The sequence below is a fragment of the Nanorana parkeri genome, unplaced genomic scaffold (assembly GCF_000935625.1).
Source record: "Nanorana parkeri isolate BGI_ZX_2015 unplaced genomic scaffold, ASM93562v1 scaffold784, whole genome shotgun sequence".
Lineage (NCBI taxonomy): Eukaryota > Metazoa > Chordata > Amphibia > Anura > Dicroglossidae > Nanorana > Nanorana parkeri.
In genome coordinates, this window is record NW_017307052.1 from 437949 (window position 1) to 455668 (window position 17720).

The 17720-nt window shown below is 46.8% G+C and overlaps 1 protein-coding gene and 2 long non-coding RNA genes across 5 annotated transcripts in view; 1 reads left to right on the plus strand and 2 right to left on the minus strand.

Annotated features, from left to right (window-relative positions):
* Positions 1–3532: 3532 nt before the first annotated feature.
* Positions 3533–17720, minus strand: part of VAMP2 (vesicle associated membrane protein 2) — an 84095-nt gene continuing 69907 nt past the window's right edge. For both annotated transcript variants that reach the window (XM_018564818.1, XM_018564817.1), the window contains one exon: positions 3533–3637. In XM_018564818.1, the coding sequence (XP_018420320.1) occupies positions 3621–3637 (17 nt within the window). In that variant the 3' untranslated portion in view covers positions 3533–3620. The remainder of the gene's footprint in view (positions 3638–17720) is intronic.
* The window catches only part of LOC108793794, a 51143-nt gene continuing 37426 nt past the window's right edge, over positions 4004–17720 (plus strand). The window contains exons 1-3 of one of the 2 annotated variants that reach the window (XR_001941675.1): positions 4004–4057; positions 4338–4393; positions 4685–4695. This is a non-coding gene — a long non-coding RNA (uncharacterized LOC108793794). Of the gene's footprint in view, positions 4058–4286; positions 4394–4684; positions 4696–17720 lie in introns of those variants that run through there. The other variant, XR_001941674.1, reaches the window with a different exon arrangement.
* LOC108793793 overlaps positions 12477–17720 on the minus strand; it is a 23868-nt gene continuing 18624 nt past the window's right edge. Inside the window, exon 3 of the long non-coding RNA XR_001941673.1 lies at positions 12477–12551. This is a non-coding gene — a long non-coding RNA (uncharacterized LOC108793793). The remainder of the gene's footprint in view (positions 12552–17720) is intronic.

Genomic DNA, 17720 nt, shown 5'->3' on the forward strand with positions numbered 1-17720 from the left:
TGCATGACCAGAACCATTGCACAGCAGATCTCAGGCCAGAACCAACGCACAGCAGACCTTAGACTAGAACAACACACGGCAGACCTCAGTAACGCACAGTGTTCAGAGGTCAGTAGTAATGTACAGAGTGTAGAGATCAGTAGTAAGTAATGTACAGAGTGCAGAGGTCAGTAGTGATGCACAATGTCCAGAGGTCAGTGGTAATGCACAGAGTGCAGAGGTCAGTAGTAATGCACAGAGTGCAGAGGTCAGTAGTAATGTACAGAGTGTAGAGATCAGTAGTAAGTAATGTACAATGTTCACAGGTCAGTAGTAATGTACAGAGTGCAGAGGTCAGTAGTGATGCACAATGTCCAGATGTCAGTGGTAATGCACAGAGTGCAGAGGTCAGAAGTAATGCACAGAGCGCAGAGGTCAGTAGTAAGTAATGTACAATGTTCACAGGTCAGTAGTAATGTACAGAGTGCAGAGGTCAGAAGTAATGCACAGAGCGCAGAGGTCAGTAGTAAGTAATGTACAATGTTCACAGGTCAGTAGTAATGTACAGAGTGCAGAGGTCAGAAGTAATGCACAGAGCGCAGAGGTCAGTAGTAAGTAATGTACAATGTTCACAGGTCAGTAGTAATGTACAGAGTGCAGAGGTCAGAAGTAATGCACAGAGCGCAGAGGTCAGTAGTAAGTAATGTACAATGTTCACAGGTCAGTAGTAATGTACAGAGTGCAGAGGTCAGAAGTAATGCACAGAGCGCAGAGGTCAGTAGTAAGTAATGTACAATGTTCACAGGTCAGTAGTAATGTACAGAGTGCAGAGGTCAGAAGTAATGCACAGAGCGCAGAGGTCAGTAGTAAGTAATGTACAATGTTCACAGGTCAGTAGTAATGTACAGAGTGCAGAGGTCAGAAGTAATGCACAGAGCGCAGAGGTCAGTAGTAATGTACAGAGTGCAGAGGTCAGTAGTGATGCACAGAGTGTAGAGATCAGTAGTAACGCACAGAGCGCAGAGGTCAGTAGTAATGCACACACTGCAGAGGTCAGTAGTGATGCACAGAGTGTAGAGTTCAGTAGTAACACACAGAGTGCAGAGGTCAGTAGTAACACACAGAGTGCAGAGGTCAGTTGTAAGTAGCACACAGACTACAGACTTTACTGTTTTCCAAAAGTGTTCAGAGGTCAGTAGTAATGCACAGAGTGCAGAGGTCAGTAGTAATGCAGAGTTCAGAGGTCAGTAGTAATGCACAGAGTGCAGAGGTCAGTAGTAACGCACAGAGTGCAGAGGTCAGTTGTAATTAGAGCACAGAATACAGACTTTACTGTTTTCCCTGACTTGGATACATGTCAGTTGTGGAAAATGAAGTGTCCGCATTGTGTGGAGCAGACGTTACTCCTCTTTGGTAGTAGGAGACCCTCAGTGTGCTGTGCAGAACTCAGGGATCCCCAACTGGCGTGGAGATGGTGCACTGGGGCTGTCCAAAGGTGTCCCCAGCCAGGCCCCCCAGTAATCACATATAGGTGGCACGTGGAAAGTGGGCTGGGAGTGTACAGTGCACCGTGCATGCAAAAAACAAAAAACAATTGCAAGTAGCGAGCAGATGGAGTGTTTTGGCACAGTAGACATACACAGTCCCTTCTGCTAGAAGACTACCTCCTAACACATTTCATGTCACTGTAATGCTGGATTCTCACTCTGTTTCCAGTACTGATGGAATCCATGACTCATGGTCCACCTACTGACCAGGATTAGTGTAAAGTGTACATATATTGGTGCCCCTCGTCCCTATACATCAGTGTGCTAAGCTCCTGTCACTGACAGGCAGCCATGGAACTCCCCATTTCCAGCCCTCAGCCAGAACCAGGGACATAACACAGGGCATGAGGAGGACAGCATGACAGAACATGACAAGTTGGCAGCCACCATGGGCCCCCTCATGGCCGCGGGCCCTCGGGCAGTGCCCAACTGCCCGAACGGTCAGCCCAAGATAGAGAGAGATAGATAGATAGATAGATAGATAAAGAGAGAGAGAGATAGATAAAGAGAGAGAGAGAGAGAGATAGACAGGCCCCAGTAAGAGGCAGAATGCATCAGGATCCATCTCTTCCCAAACACGCCAGCACAGCATAATATGTAACCGCACATCGTCGCTTCAGAAAATCTGAAAAACAGCTTTATTGTTCCAGCACAAAGGAGGTCACTTCTCACTGACGCATTTCACCCCCCTAGTGACACTTAATCAAAGAGCCAGGTTAAGTCCCAGTAGGGGGGTGGAACGCATCAGTGATGCTGTGCGGAATGTCCTCCTTTGTGCTGCAACAAATAAAGTTGGTTTAAAGCTTTTCGGATGTTGCGCTTTTCAGCTTGCTATTGAACAGAGTAGAACATCCCCTCGTCACCGTCGAAAAGAATAAGCCTCAAACAGAATATTTTGGTTAAATAACATTTATTTGAATATTTATGTTGTGGGAAAAGGAGGAGGGGGAGGGGAATTGAGGGCGGTGATAAGGAGAGAGGGGGAGAGGGGGATTCATCCTATTTCCCCTTGCCACACTCACCCCTCCCCCTCCCTGGGGGTGTAGGGTAGCAGAAGCCAACGCCGCCCTTAATGTTACTTCCCTCCTAAGTGGCAAGAGAGGGGGGGGATCGAATCTGCCCCTTGTTTGCGCCTGCACTGCCCCCTCCAAAGTCACACACAGCCAGCTCACACACGACCTCTCTGGGCCAGCTCCCCTCTGTTATCCCTGCTCCTTCCGGCCATTCTGCCTCCTGCAAGGCATGCCGGCCGATTACCACTGTCAAAGTGGGAGAACGGGTAAAGGGGGGGGCTGCAGAGTCATTTCGGCCCGCTTCTTTACACTACGTCCCTCCAGAGTAGTGGAAGAAGGAGGGGCCCCCGCTCTGCTAACCCCATAGGACATTTAAAAAAATAAGCTTTGGAGCAGAGTCTTCTGGGAAACAAATATGGCAGCAGAGGTCATGTGACTTTCACTGGTACCCCCTGTCTATAAGAAGAGGAGACACATGGGCATACAGAGAAGGGGGAAGGGGGGATACAGATGCTTTATATTTATATATACAGTATATATCTTTTTTTTTTGTCCTGTTTTATCTTGTTTTTTTACACACATACATACTGTACACACGCACACAGACCATCCTCCTCCGTTATATCCTCAACTGCCCATCTTGCTGAACTGACACTGTTTCTACGGGGGCTGGTGGATAGAGACCAGTTCTGGGAAGAAATTGCCCCTCTCTTCCCCCTCGGGGGGTTATAAACACACAGCTTCAGGGAAAACAAGGGGAACAAAAAAATGTAAACACGGACAAATTAAATATTATATATATGTATGTGTGTGTGTGTGTGTGTGTGTGTGTATAAGTTAGGGGGGTCCTTCAGTCATTGGATATTTACAAGGGAGAGTAAGGAGGGAGAGAGCTTTTGCACAATAAATGGGGGCACTTCCCCACTTCCCTACGTTAGAAAGAGGAGGGGGGAGGCAGGAGGGGTGGGGAAGGTTTATGTAGAAATGTTTTTGTTGTCTGGTTCCAGCTGGGGTAGATGACAGATCCGGCGAAGGGGGAGAAAAAGAGACAGAGAGACGGGGAGAGAGTGTGACTCTGTCCTTAGGTGCTGAAATAAACTGCGGGGGACAAAAGCAGAAAAAGTTGGGATATAGAGGAGGGAAGGTACATCAGGGCAGCAGACAAAATGAGTCCAAGTGATAGAAAAAAAGAAATGACAGACACGGGGATGGGCAATGATTAGAGATGGTTGGTTAACAAGGGGCAGACACGGGATGAGCAGGAACAAGGGTCAGCAACAAAGCCAAGGTGAGGAACAAAGGAACAGAGAAAGACACAGATAATATGGAAGACATGGAAACGATGAAAAGCATCAGAGATGAGGCATAATGAAGACAAGGTGGAGGGCAAAGAGAACGGGGTGAGTGAGAACACACACAAAGGGACAATTAAGATTAAGGACAAGGGGGAGAAAAAAATAAAATCAAGGATGGAAGACAGAGGAGGATAAGCAGGAAGAAACATGAAGAACAGACAAGGTGTAGGACAGAAGAAGATCCAGGACAAGCAGGAAGAAACATGGAGAACAGACAAGGTGTAGGACAGAAGAAGATCCAGGACAAGCAGGAAGAAACATGAAGAACAGACAAGATGGAGGACAGAAGAAGATTAAGAATGAGCAAGAAGAATCATAAAGAGCAGACAAGATGCAGGACAGAAGAAGATTAAGAATGAGCAAGAAGAATCATAAAGAGCAGACAAGATGCAGGACAGAAGAAGATTAAGAATGAGCAAGAAGAATCATAAAGAGCAGACAAGATGCAGGACAGAAGAAGATCAGGGACAAGCAGGAAGAAACATGAAGAACAGACAAGGTGCAGGACAGATGTAGATCCAGGATTAGGAACAAGGTTGAAAACAAACAAGATCAAGATTTGGAAGACAGAGAGGAGATACAGAACCATCAGGGATGAGGGTGAAGAATAAACAGGATCAAAGAGAAGCAGGGATAACAGATAAAACCAGGCAGGGAGACCCAGTAGGAGCAAGAACAAAGTGGAAAAACAAACAAGATCGAGGTTTGGAAGACACAGAGGAGATACAGAACCATAGGGACAAGAGTAAAGAATGAAGAGGATTTAGGATAAGCATGAATATTAGACAAGGTAGAAGACAAGTGGAAGACAAAGGATAAGCAGAAAAAGGAAGAATAACCCAGAAAGAGGGCATAAGGTAAACCAAGGGTTAGCAGGAATAAGGGTGAAGAACAGACAGGATGCAGTGATGGATAACAGGAGATGAAGGTCCAGAACAGATCAGATGTAGTGATGTAAGACAAGAGATAAGTGTAAAGTACAGACATGATGGAGGACAAGTGATGAGGGTAAAGAACAGACAAGATAGAGGGCAAGGGATAAGGGGGACGTAGAGACAAGATGGAGGAGTGGAAACAAGGGATGAGTGTTAAGCACAGACAAGATGAAGGATGAGGGGAAAACCAGCAATAAATGTAAAAACCAAGATGGCGGACAAGGGGTGTGGTATATACAGTAGACACAAGGATGGGATTGTAGCACAGCAGGGAAGCAATGGGGGAGAGAAGCAAGAAAAAAAAGAAGAGGTTAGTATAGTCAACCATGTGTATACAGCGCAGATAACAAGCAGCACATATATATATATATGTATAAATACACAGACACACAAGAGGACAATAACTCACGAATAATTATGAGGAGGATGATGGCGCATATCACTCCCATAATGATCATCATCTGAGGAGAAAACAAAACACAAAGAGTGATTTGGAGAAGACAGAGATGGCTTAAAGCTGTGCTACATAAAGCCACAATAGCAGAATACAGCCAATTATAAACAATTCTGACCAATGGTGGACTGACACAACATGGCATCACTTATTGAGGATTGTTTGATTTCAAACAACTTTAAGATTTGTACGCAGAAGTTTTCCAGCGTTTTTCTGTCTGGTCTATAGCTAAAAAGTGGATTTTTTCCCAAATAGCAGATACAGTATACAAACAAATCCACAAAGGAAGAACAGCGAGTTCAGATACAATAGAATGTTTCAACAAGGTAAGTTGTGAATGTGAACCAAGTATGTTGCGCTTGGTATTAAATGTTATTCGTGTCCTCCTATATCTCGTAAATGTTTTTTAACTTGTAAATGTTTTTTTAACAATAATTTATTTATAAATAAAAAATGTATTAAAGGTGGTGATACTCGTGTCGTGATTCTTATTACTTGAAAATGAGTGAAAAATAGATTAATAAATTAATTAATTAAGGGACAATAAACGTAAACTATCTGTTGTTGAGTGAATCTTTATATCAATAATCCATGATTATTTATGATGTATGTGAAAATTAAAAACAATGAAATTAACCTGTCTTTTATTTAGTGATTAGTTTTATCAATATTCAGTGATTGTATTTATGATGTAAAGTTCTTGAAACTATGTGGTGAGGTCTAATGTGCCTCCCTCCTCCACCAAAATTATTGTGTAATAGTAAGTAATTCGATGTGGCTGTGATCGTATTATCAGTGCATATAAAAATAAAAAAAAGGGATTGTTAACAGTTAAATAAACCACATAAATTCCAAATAGAATGCAATATTAGGACATTTTCAATCATTGTGGTAAGACCACTATATATCGGCCTCAGTCACCAGTTATCAATGTCCTTATATAGAACGAAAATGAGGATAAGCAAAGTTTCAACCGAAGAAAATAGTAAATCAAATTTCTATTACTTTTGTTCCGTCACTGAGTACGCAGAACCTCTATTGTCATCTCTCTCCTCTGATCAGCCAGCACTCGTCCTCGATGGCGGCGCCAAAAACCCTCCAGGTGTAATTAGGGGCAACGCCGGGCTGTCCAGCAGAGGAAGAAAAAGGGGGAACCACAAGAGAGAAACAGATCTATGTGCAACAGCAAGGTCCTTTATTATAAGTAAAAAGTGATCGCACTTACAAGATTTGAATAGTAAAACAGCATTTGAGTGTAAAGGACACCCAGCCTGGTTGATCTTTTCCGGTATATCAAAGAGGAAACAGTGGATACCCTTAACGCGTTTCGTCGCCTGTAGACTTTGAAAAAAGTAATTTTTTTAATTAATGTTAATTTGCTTGTTTTTTAATTTGCTGTTGCACTTAGATCTGTTTCTCTCTTGTGGTTCCCCCTTTTTCTTCCTCTGCTGGACAGCCCGGCGTTGCCCCTAATTACACCTGGAGGGTGTTTGGCGCCGCCAACGAGGACGAGTGCTGGCTGATCGGAGGAGAGAGGAGAGAGATGACAATAGAGGTTCCGCGTACTCAGTGACGGAACAAAAGTAATAGAAATTTGATTTACTATTTTTTTCGATTGAAAGGACTTTGCTTATCCTCATTTTCGTTCTATATAAGGACATTGATAACTGGTGACTGAGGCCGATATATAGTGGTCTTACCACAATGATTGAAAATGTCCTAATATTGCATTCTATTTGGAATTTATAGAACGTTTTTACCCACTATTGGTTATTTTCACTTCCAGAACTTGGTTTTGAATAGTTGATCAATCATTTGTACAGTATCGATTTATGTGGTTTATTTAACTGTTAAAAATCCCTTTTTTTTATTTATATATGCACTGATAATACGATCACAGCCACATCGAATTACACAATAATTTTGGTGGAGGAGGGAGGCACATTAGACCTCACCACATAGTTTCAAGAACTTTACATCATAAATACAATCACTGAATATTGATAAAACTAATCACTCAATAAAAGACAGGTTAATTTCATTGTTTTTTATTTTCACATACATCATAAATAATCACGGATTATTGATATAAAGATTCACTCAACAACAGATAGTTTAAGTTTATTGTCCCTTAAATAATTAATGTATTTATCTATTTTTCACTCATTTTCAAGTAATAAGAATCACGACGCGAGTATCACCACCTTTAATAATGTTTTTATTTATAAATAAATTATTGTTAAAAAAAACATTTACGAGTTAAAAAACATTTACGAGTTAAAAAACATTTACGAGATATAGGAGGACACGATTAACATTTAATACCAAGCGCAACATACTTGGCTCACATTGATCACGTTTGTACACATTGTTGCAGCTGGTGACTTAAACATTATTTATCCTAGCGCAACGAAACTGGTTAAAACAAGGTAAGTTGGTATGTAATTATGTACTACACTAGAAGAAAAAATAGGTGAAACAAGAACACACAAGATGGAGGGCAAATACTTATCTAAGGCTAGCAGAAAGAAGCAGAAAGAACAGACAAGATGGAGAACAGAAAAGACCAGGATGAGCTGAAACAAATATGGAGGACAGAAGAAGACCTGGGGTGAGCATAAATAAACATGACATGATGAAGGACAGGAGACCCATAATGAGCTAAAACAATTATGAAGAACAGACAAGGTGGAGGACAGAAGAAGACCCGGGATGATCATCAACAAACATGAACAACTGACATGATGGAGGACAGAAGAAGACCCAGGATGAGCATAAATAAACATGAAGAACAGACATGATGGAGGACAGAAGAAGACCTGGGATGAGCATAAACAAACATGACATGATGGAGGACAGAAGGCCCACAATGAGCTAAAACAATTATGAAGAACAGACAAGGTGGAGGTCAGAAGAAGACCCAGCATGAGCATAGACAAACATGAAGAACAGACATCAAGGAGGACAGAAGAAGACCCGGGATGAGCATAGACAGACATCAAGAACTGACATGATGGAGGACAGAGAAGACCCGGGATGAGCATAGACAGACATCAAGAACTGACATGATGGATGACAGAAGAACACCTGAGATAAGCTGAAACAAATATGAAGAACAGACAACGAGGAGGACAGAAGGAGACCCAAGATGAGCATAGACAGACATGAAAATGACAGGAGAAGCAGGAACAAGGTTGACAGAAAAACAAGATTGAGGTTTGAAAGACAAAGGGGAGATAAATGACCATCAGGGATTTGGGTAAAAAATAAACAGGATCAAAGTAAATTGTGAAAAAGAGACATGGTGAAAAGCAGAAGACCCGGGGGGAAAAAAAGGAATAACAAATCAGAGGGAGAACTGTTCTATGTTATCTATTACTTTTTTGGTGGCCCTGCTTATCCCTCTATTACTTTTATACATATAGGCACACCATCTTCCCAATGCCTTGGTAAGACTCACACAATAGGGTATCACTCTTCCAATGTGGCCACATATCTGTCGGCTCCACACCTCCTCTCTGTCACCCTTCACTGCTCATCTTTTTTTGTCCTAAACATGCTCCAGCTCTTGGGCTGATGCTTATTAATGATGCAATTGTTGTAAAAGACCCACATTTGGGGATGCAAACCACGTTTGTATTTTTTCGGGGAGGAGTTTATATACTCTGTTAAAGACCCCTTACAAACAAGGCAAACCAAATATATCTCCACTCAGGGCTGGCTTTTGGGGTGTTGCAAAGGGCACCATGGCAACAGGGGCACCAGGCGGCCGGCACTGCTTGCTATGACACAAGTTGCAGGTGCAATTAACCAATCTCTCTTATAGGGATATCTTCCATGCAGTCCCCCGCTGAGATCTTTCTTTCCTCCTGTCTATGAATTGATCTCATGTATGGAATCTTACAGTCACCATACACTTTCCTGTGTCCCTGGTTACCCCTCCACTTCCCCTTTTACCATTTGACATCACCAGCCCTCCCCCAGGCAGACCAGCCAATCCCTGATGTCTTCTCCACCTATACCAGCGTTGGTGCTTGATTGGTTGACCTGGATGAGTGTTGTGTCTCTTAAGCTGACACGGCGGAGTGTTCTTAGACATGGGGTTGTCTCTGAGCTCTGAGGCCGCCGATGGTGGCAACAAGGGATACCATGTCCATGAGGTAAAAGGGCCTCGGGTGAGGGGGGTGTATGGAGGACAGTCAATGAGGTGAAGGGTGCAGAGAGGACAGTCAATGAAGTGAGGGGGTTGCAGGGAGGACAGTAAATCAAGTGAGGGGGTTGCATGGAGGACAGTAAATGAGGTGAGCGGGGTGCAGGGTGAACAGTACATGAGGTGAGGGGGGTGCCTGGAGGACAGTAAATGAGGTGAGGGGGGTGCATAGAGGACAGTAAATGAGGTGAGGACTGTAGAGGGTGGACAGTGCATGAGGTGAGGGAGTGTAGAGGGTGGACAGTGAATTAGGTGAGGGGGGTGCATGGAGGACAGTAAATGAGGTGAGGGCTGTAGAGGGAGGACAGTACATGAGGTGAGGGGGTGTAGAGGGTGGACAGTGAATGAGGTGAGGGGGTTGCATAGAGGACAGTAAATGAGGTGAGGGGGGTGCATAGAGGACAGTAAATGAGGTGAGGGGGGTGCATAGAGGACAGTAAATGAGGTGAGGGGGGTGCATAGAGGACAGTAAATGAGGTGAGGGGGGTGCATAGAGGACAGTAAATGAGGTGAGGGGGGTGCATAGAGGACAGTAAATGAGGTGAGGGGGGTGCATAGAGGACAGTAAATGAGGTGAGGGGGGTGCATAGAGGACAGTAAATGAGGTGAGGGGGGTGCATAGAGGACAGTAAATGAGGTGAGGGGGGTGCATAGAGGACAGTAAATGAGGTGAGGGGGGTGCATAGAGGACAGTAAATGAGGTGAGGGGGGTGCATAGAGGACAGTAAATGAGGTGAGGGGGGTGCATAGAGGACAGTAAATGAGGTGAGGGGGGTGCATAGAGGACAGTAAATGAGGTGAGGGGGGTGCATAGAGGACAGTAAATGAGGTGAGGGGGGTGCATAGAGGACAGTAAATGAGGTGAGGGGGGTGCATAGAGGACAGTAAATGAGGTGAGGGGGGTGCATAGAGGACAGTAAATGAGGTGAGGGGGGTGCATAGAGGACAGTAAATGAGGTGAGGGGGGTGCATAGAGGACAGTAAATGAGGTGAGGGGGGTGCATAGAGGACAGTAAATGAGGTGAGGGGGGTGCATAGAGGACAGTAAATGAGGTGAGGGGGGTGCATAGAGGACAGTAAATGAGGTGAGGGGGGTGCATAGAGGACAGTAAATGAGGTGAGGACTGTAGAGGGTGGACAGTGCATGAGGTGAGGGAGTGTAGAGGGTGGACAGTGAATGAGGTGAGGGGGTTGCATGGAGGACAGTAAATGAGGTGAGGGCTGTAGAGGGAGGACAGTACATGAGGTGAGGGGTGTAGAGGGTGGACAGTACATGAGGTGAGGGGGTGTAGACGGAGGACAGTACATGAGCTGAGGGGTGTAGAGGGTGGACAGTACATGAGGTGAGGGGTGTAGAGTGTGGACAGTACATGAGGTGAGGGGGGGAGGGGGGAGGCAAGACCATACATAAGGTGAGGGGTGTAGAGGGTGGACAGTACCTAAGGTGAGGGGTGTAGAGGGAGGACAGTACCTAAGGTGAGGGGTGTAGAGGGTGGACAGTACATGAGGTGAGGGGTGTAGAGGGTGGAAAGTAAATGAGGTGAGGGGGAATTGAATGAGGGAGTTGCAGGGAGGACAGACAGGCGGTCTGGGGGGACTACAAGGCTCACCCAAGTTCTATCCAACTTTGCGAGTGGGGTGGAATGTGAGATCGCAGTCTCAAAGTCGGATAGAAGTGACATTTCAGGACTGATCAGCTGTTCCAGGGCAGATCGGTTCTCCTGCGCATACGATCTGCGATGCCGATCTGCCCTGGAACAGCTGACAAAGCGTTGGAATGCTTCACCTGATGGGTGGTCACACATTCCACCGCCGAAAAACTGGGCAGGATTACGTTAAAATGCGTGACCACGTGACCGGTCACACATTCCAACCCAGTCACAATCTTTGATAGAACATGGGAACATCCGGGAGAGTTGAGATGTCTGGAAATAGGTGTGGCCACTGAGGGGTGTGGTTACTGAGGGGTGTGGCCACTGGGGGGCCCTGTAAAGCTTTCTCGCACAGGGCGCCTAAAGGCCTACGGCCAGCCCTGATCCCGCTCCTAACAATTTAAATGGCAAGTGGGCAGTTGGGGTGTGGCCAGGGCTGGATTTCCCACAAGGCCAACCAAGGCCCGGCCTTGGGGCAGCAAGGAGTAGAGGGGCAACAGGGGTGTGGAATTCCTATTTCCCAATGCCTGGGGCATGCAGTTACGGGTGTCAGGCGCATAGTTGTTTTCTACATTTAGCCGTGCTTTGGGCAAGCAGGGCTAAATGTGCAGCTGGGAAGACGCTGCTTGTTTTGTACAAGTGATCCCGGCGATGTTGGCGATAGGGGGGCGCATTGAGGAACCTGGGACAGCAGAGAGAGTAAATCCGGCCCTGGGTGTGGCCCCTAGCTGTTTCCCCTTCCTTCTTTCCTACAGCTTCTTTTGTGGCATTAATGGTGTACAGAAGGCATTAAGGCTGGAAACGGGCTCCCTGGACACCAGACCCTGCTTAGGTGGTCCAGCTCTCTTTGTAACAGCCCATCCCGGGATGTTTCCATGCCAACTACTGCATAATGAGGGGAAGAAAAATGAAAAGTGCAACAGGAAGAGGAGGTGTGCTTCATAGTGGCTGTGGCCGGCGTCCAGGCCCATTGTATTGTCCTTCTTTGGGTAATGGCATCCTATTAAGGAGTAAGGCTTGTTACTTGTAGACAACCAGCAAATCTCACCTTCATGTTCTGGCACCAGTACTTGTTTTTAAGTTTGGCCGCACTGGTTTCAAACTGAGAGGCTCCGGCCCGTAGAGCGTCTGCGCGGTCATCTAGTTCGGACAGCTTCTGATCTCGTTCCAACACCTTGTCTACATTATCGCGCAGAATATCTACAACCTGTGGGGGAGGAGGAAGAGATGCTGAAGATACACAAGCTTATTGGTTACAATGGCTTTACATCTTGTATTGCTCTCTACTCACCTGATCCACCTGTACTTGGGTTTGCTGAAGTCTTCTGTTGCTGGAAAGGTTGGGGGGACCTTGGGGTGCTCCTCCTTCCCCAGTGGCATCGGGAGGGCCGGCAGCTGGGGCAGACCTAAAAAAAAAAAATATGGCGCTGGTCAGAATCTGCAGGGGCCACCTTCTTGGACTCTAGGCTAAACCACCAATGCCCACTGCACTTGTCTGGGACGAATAGGTCAGGGAAATGCCACGGTTTTCATACAAGCTGTAGCTCTGGTGAGCAAGGCCATAGACAGCTGTCAATAGGAAAGGTGCCCCCAACTGAAGATTTCCCCTCACCTCCTGTTTTAGTGACAACTGTGAATGTTTAGATTTGCCATCACTTTCTGTCTCGTTGACAATGGTCACCAGAATAAGTAGGGTGAACCTCACCAGCAGAGATACAAAACTAATAAAGCTTCAGCTTCCATCTCAGTACGGTGTCCTAGATGAATCCCCTACTGAGTCGGATCAGAACGGAGACGGTTGTCAGATTTGTGACATCCGTGCCCATTGCAATTTTTCCTCCAATTTGGGATGGAGGAGAAACAGACGCATGTAATCACTATTGGTGGCCGGATGTAAGTAGACGTGCTTCCACCAACGTCTGGTCAGATCAACCAACGTCTGCGTTCGGTCTGGAGAACCGAAACTGTCCTGGAAGTGGGCTGGTATAGGCAGATGTAGGTCTGTTTACATCCAGCCACCCATAGGATTTATCAGTCTTTGAGTGTGGGATGATTGTTGGCGCTCGGAGCCATGGAGCGAGTATCAGCAAAACAGCAGAATTCGTTAAATGTTCAAGAGGGGCTCATTGTTAAAGTGTTTAAAGACTGGAAAGTCAGGGGAAAATCTGGGTCTGAACGTGCGAATTGTGGCCGTCAGCGACTAGTCAATGTTAGGGCAGAACGGAGAGTGGCAAGACTGGTACAAGACAACAGAAGGGCACCAGGCGCAGTGTCAGATTCCTCGCATCACCTTTCACCATCTCGTGGAGTCATCTCGTGGCCCAACGAAGTACTGATGGGGTGGTCATAATAATCTGGCCACTCAGTGTATATACACACACACACACAATGATGCCACCTAGAGGTCACCTAGAGTCCTACAATGAGCATTGAAAACAACAATTCTAACCAAAATAGGCAACAACAGAAAATGCCATAGAGCCAATAAACTAGAGTTTGAGTCAGTCAGTATAGATCACCTTCACAGCCTATTTACATATTTGTGGTGTGTTTAATACACTTTAACATGTCTTGTGCTGCCCATTAAGCGGGGTTGGGTTATGACAACTCATTCACTTGCATGGGATGCCTACTATAATACACCAAAAAAAGGTGCAGGTAGAAATTTCGGCAGCACACTGCACCTTAGGGCTTTGTGCTGCACTGCCACGCATGGCCATCAGCAAAGTACGCTGGAGGGCCATTTAGGATGACACCACAGTGCACAAGCGCGTGTTACCGCAGGGTGGCATTTGTGGGCCGTGTGATTGTGGCAGTCGGGTTTCTGGTAACAGTTAAAACCCAATATAAGGTGCGGGAATAACACCAGGATTAGCTATACATAGGAGCTCCATCCATATATTAATCAGGATATTCCGGCTATAATTAAACACGGAGATACATCGGCGCTGTAATCCGCCAGGTTTAATTAGACGGCGCACATGGAGGGCCCGGCGCAATGTGTCAGGAGCATGCTCTGCAGAGATCCAGGCATGCGGAGTATCTTACGACCTCGCATATGAGGATATCACCAGCTGCCCCCAGCACACAGCGCTAGTATTTGGGTTTATGTACACCAGGCAGATAAAATACAGTGTATCTGTGCAATCCATTAATATTTCCCCCTACAGTATATAGATCCTGCAAGTACAAGAGACATACCTGATAATCTGCCAGAAATGCACTCGGGTCCTAATTTCATTTTGTGGGCTGACAACACACAGCAGTGGTGTCAGCCCTGCCCTGCTAAACAACTCAACCACTCTTAGTCCACTCTCCTCATATCGATAACCTATAGACAAGGGGGCAGGCTATCTCGGCACTCCAGCTGTGCTGAAACCACAGATCCCAGCATGCCGCTACCTCTGGGAGTCCTGCCTGGTGCTGTCAGGGTCTTGCAATTCCTCATGAGACTTGTAGTTCCACAGCAGCTGGATTGCTGATGTTGCTTACCACTGATATAGACTAATCACTGTGTAGATAAGATAAGAACCAGGAGGGCTAATTAGACTCTTAGAGATAACACAAGAAGTGTCAACCTCTCAATGGTATAGTCACACCATCCTCAGTGTGTTCCGGCCTAATTGTGGCCGGAACGCACTGGATCGCATTGCGGCCGGCTCCGTTTGTTGTGGGGCGGGAGGGGGCGTGGCAGTTCAATGAAGTGAATGGCACCGTAGCCACGCCCTCCGTCCGTAATGCGATCGGCCGCACGGGAACGCAAGAGACATCAATGCCTGCGGTCCGGTCCAAAAAAATGCTGCAAGCATTGCGGCCAGAGGGAGTGGCTACAATGCCATTCACTTCAAAAGACCACCGCGCCCCCTCCTGCCCCAGAACAAACTGAGCCGGCCGCAATGCGACGGAAATTGTCCACTGAGAGCAAACAAATGCTCACAAATATAGTAAGGCATGTAAACTGTCCTGAGGCTGGAGATCTTTATGTGTCTCTGAGGAAAAAGATGCCCCATAGAGGTCTATGCATCCTTAGGCCAAAGGCGATGAGAGACGTCCCATTGAAATCTATGTGTCCTTAGGCCAGAGACAACTATAGAGGTCTATGTGTCCTCAGGAAGGAGATGATGAGAGAAGGTCCCATTACGCACTATGTGTCCTGAGGCTTGAGACGATCCCATAGAAATCAATGTATCCTGAGGCCTGAGATGACCAGAGACGATCCCATAGAAATCAATGTATCCTGAGGCCTGAGATGACCAGAGATGATCCCATAGAAATCAATGAATCCTGAGGCCTGAGATGACCAGAGATGATCCCATAGAAATCAATGAATCCTGAGGCCTGAGATGATCAGAGGACAGTCCCATAGATGTCTATGTGTGCTGAGGCTGGAGTTGACCTGAGACAGTACCATAGAAGTGTACACTATATTGCCAAAAGTATTAGGTCACCCCCCAAAATCATTGGATTCAGGTGTTCTGTGAAAACTTCCTGGCTACTTAATATTCCGCGGTCACCTGTTAGTGGTATTATAACAGAGTGGAAGCAACTAGGAACAACAGCAACTCAGCCACGAAGTGGTCGGCCACATAAAATGACAGAGCGGGGTCAGCGCATGCTGAAGCGCACAATGCGCAGAAGTTGCCAACTGTCTGCAGAGTCAAAAGCTACAGACCTCCAAACTTCATGTGGCCTTCAGATTGGCACAACAACAGTGCGTAGAGAGCTTCATGGAATGGTTTTCCATGGCCGATCAGCTTCATCCAAGCCTTACATCACCAAGTGCAATGCAAAGCGCGGGATGCCGTGGTGTAAAGCGCGCCGCCACTGGACTCTAGAGAGGTGGAGACGTGTTCTCTGGAGAGACCAATCACGCTTCTCTGTCTGGCAATCCGATGGACGTGTCTGGGGGGGATTATGGTGCGGGGTTGTTTTTCAGGGGTTGGGCTTGGCCCCTTAGTTCCAATGAAGGGAACTCTTAAGGCATCAGCACACCAAGACATTTTGGACAATTTCATGCTGCCAAGTTTGTGGGAACAGTTTGGGGATGGCCCCTTCCTGTTCCAACGTGACTGCGCACCAGTGCACAAAGCAAGGTCCATAAAGAACATGACTGGCCTGCACAGAGTCCTGACCTCAACCCGATAGAACACCTTTGGGATGAATTAGAGCGGAGACTGCGAGCCCGGCCTTCTCCTCCAACATCAGTACCTGACCTCACAAATGGTCCAACATTCCCATAGACACACTCCTAAACCTTGTGGACGCCTTCCCAGAAGAGCTGAAGCTGTTATAGCGGCAAAGGGCGGAGCCAACCCAGTATTGAACCCTACAGACTAAGACTGGGATGACATTAAAGTTCATGTGTGTGTAAAGGCGTCCCAATACTTTTGGTAATATAGTGTATGTGTCCTGAAGCCAGAGACCACCAGAGACGGTCTCATAGAGGTCTATGTGTCCTGAGGCTGGAGACGACCTGAGACAGTACCATAGATGGATGGGAGGGCTTCTAATCATGTGACTGCTGTGACAGCTAATCACCACCATCACACGATCGGGAAGCCCATCTCCGCCGACCATTGTTCAGAACCCCGTAGAGGGCCTATGGGAGCCGGCACCAAAGGGTTAAAATCGGTATTTTAAAACGCAGGCAGTGAAGAGTTAAAGTACATCACAAGTAGAATCTCCCCGAGTGAAATTTTCGTGTAGCACAACGTACGCAGATGTGCGAGATCACATCCTGACTGCGAAGTGTCGACTGTCTTCACACCTCTCTCTGACTGACAAGGCGCTTCTCCTTCATTCTCTTCCTCGGGAGGAGATTTCACTGTCAGCGCTCCCATCAGAGACGAGTCAACTGACAGATTTTGTTATATTTAAAGTATATATAACCCCCAACAATGAAACCCCTCATTGAATGTGTTTTGTTATATCTGTTCAATAAGTACAAAAAATACCTGTTGATCCTGCCAGAGATCCATGCAGTAAGGCCCATGTGTGTGTAATGAGGCCCAAGGGTGTTGCACGTCATATGAAGGCAGTATAGCCAGGGGCATATCTGGCGGGAGGCAAACAAGGTGTTTGCCATGGGTGGCACTTTCCAGGGGGGCGGCAAAAATGCAGCATCCAAAAACAGTCAGGCAAGCCGGGCTGCACAGAATTCGGCAGCATTGGCGGCCTAATCGAGGAGAAGGAGGTGGAGGCGATGTGGAGGGCGAGGCGAGGAGGAGGAGCAGCAGGTCCAGATTCCCGCAGCTCCGGTCAGGCGACAGAGGAAGGTGGCCCTGAATCGCCAGTCCGGCGCGGAGGAGGCCGGGACCCGGAAGTGCCAGTCAGGCGGCGGAGAAGGCCGGGTGTCCGCAGCACCAGTGGTCCGGCGATGAGGGAGGCCAGATCCAGCAGCGGGCGGCAGATGCAGGTAATAGGATCACACTGTGGAAAAGGGACCCTGCAGAGCACAGCATAGATTCTGCTCAGCCCACCTGAAAGTCTCAGGTGGGGTCTGTAGGATCTGTGGTGGAGTCTATGGTGGGCTCCACAGGGTCTCAGGTGGGCTCTGCAGGATCTGTCGTGGGCTT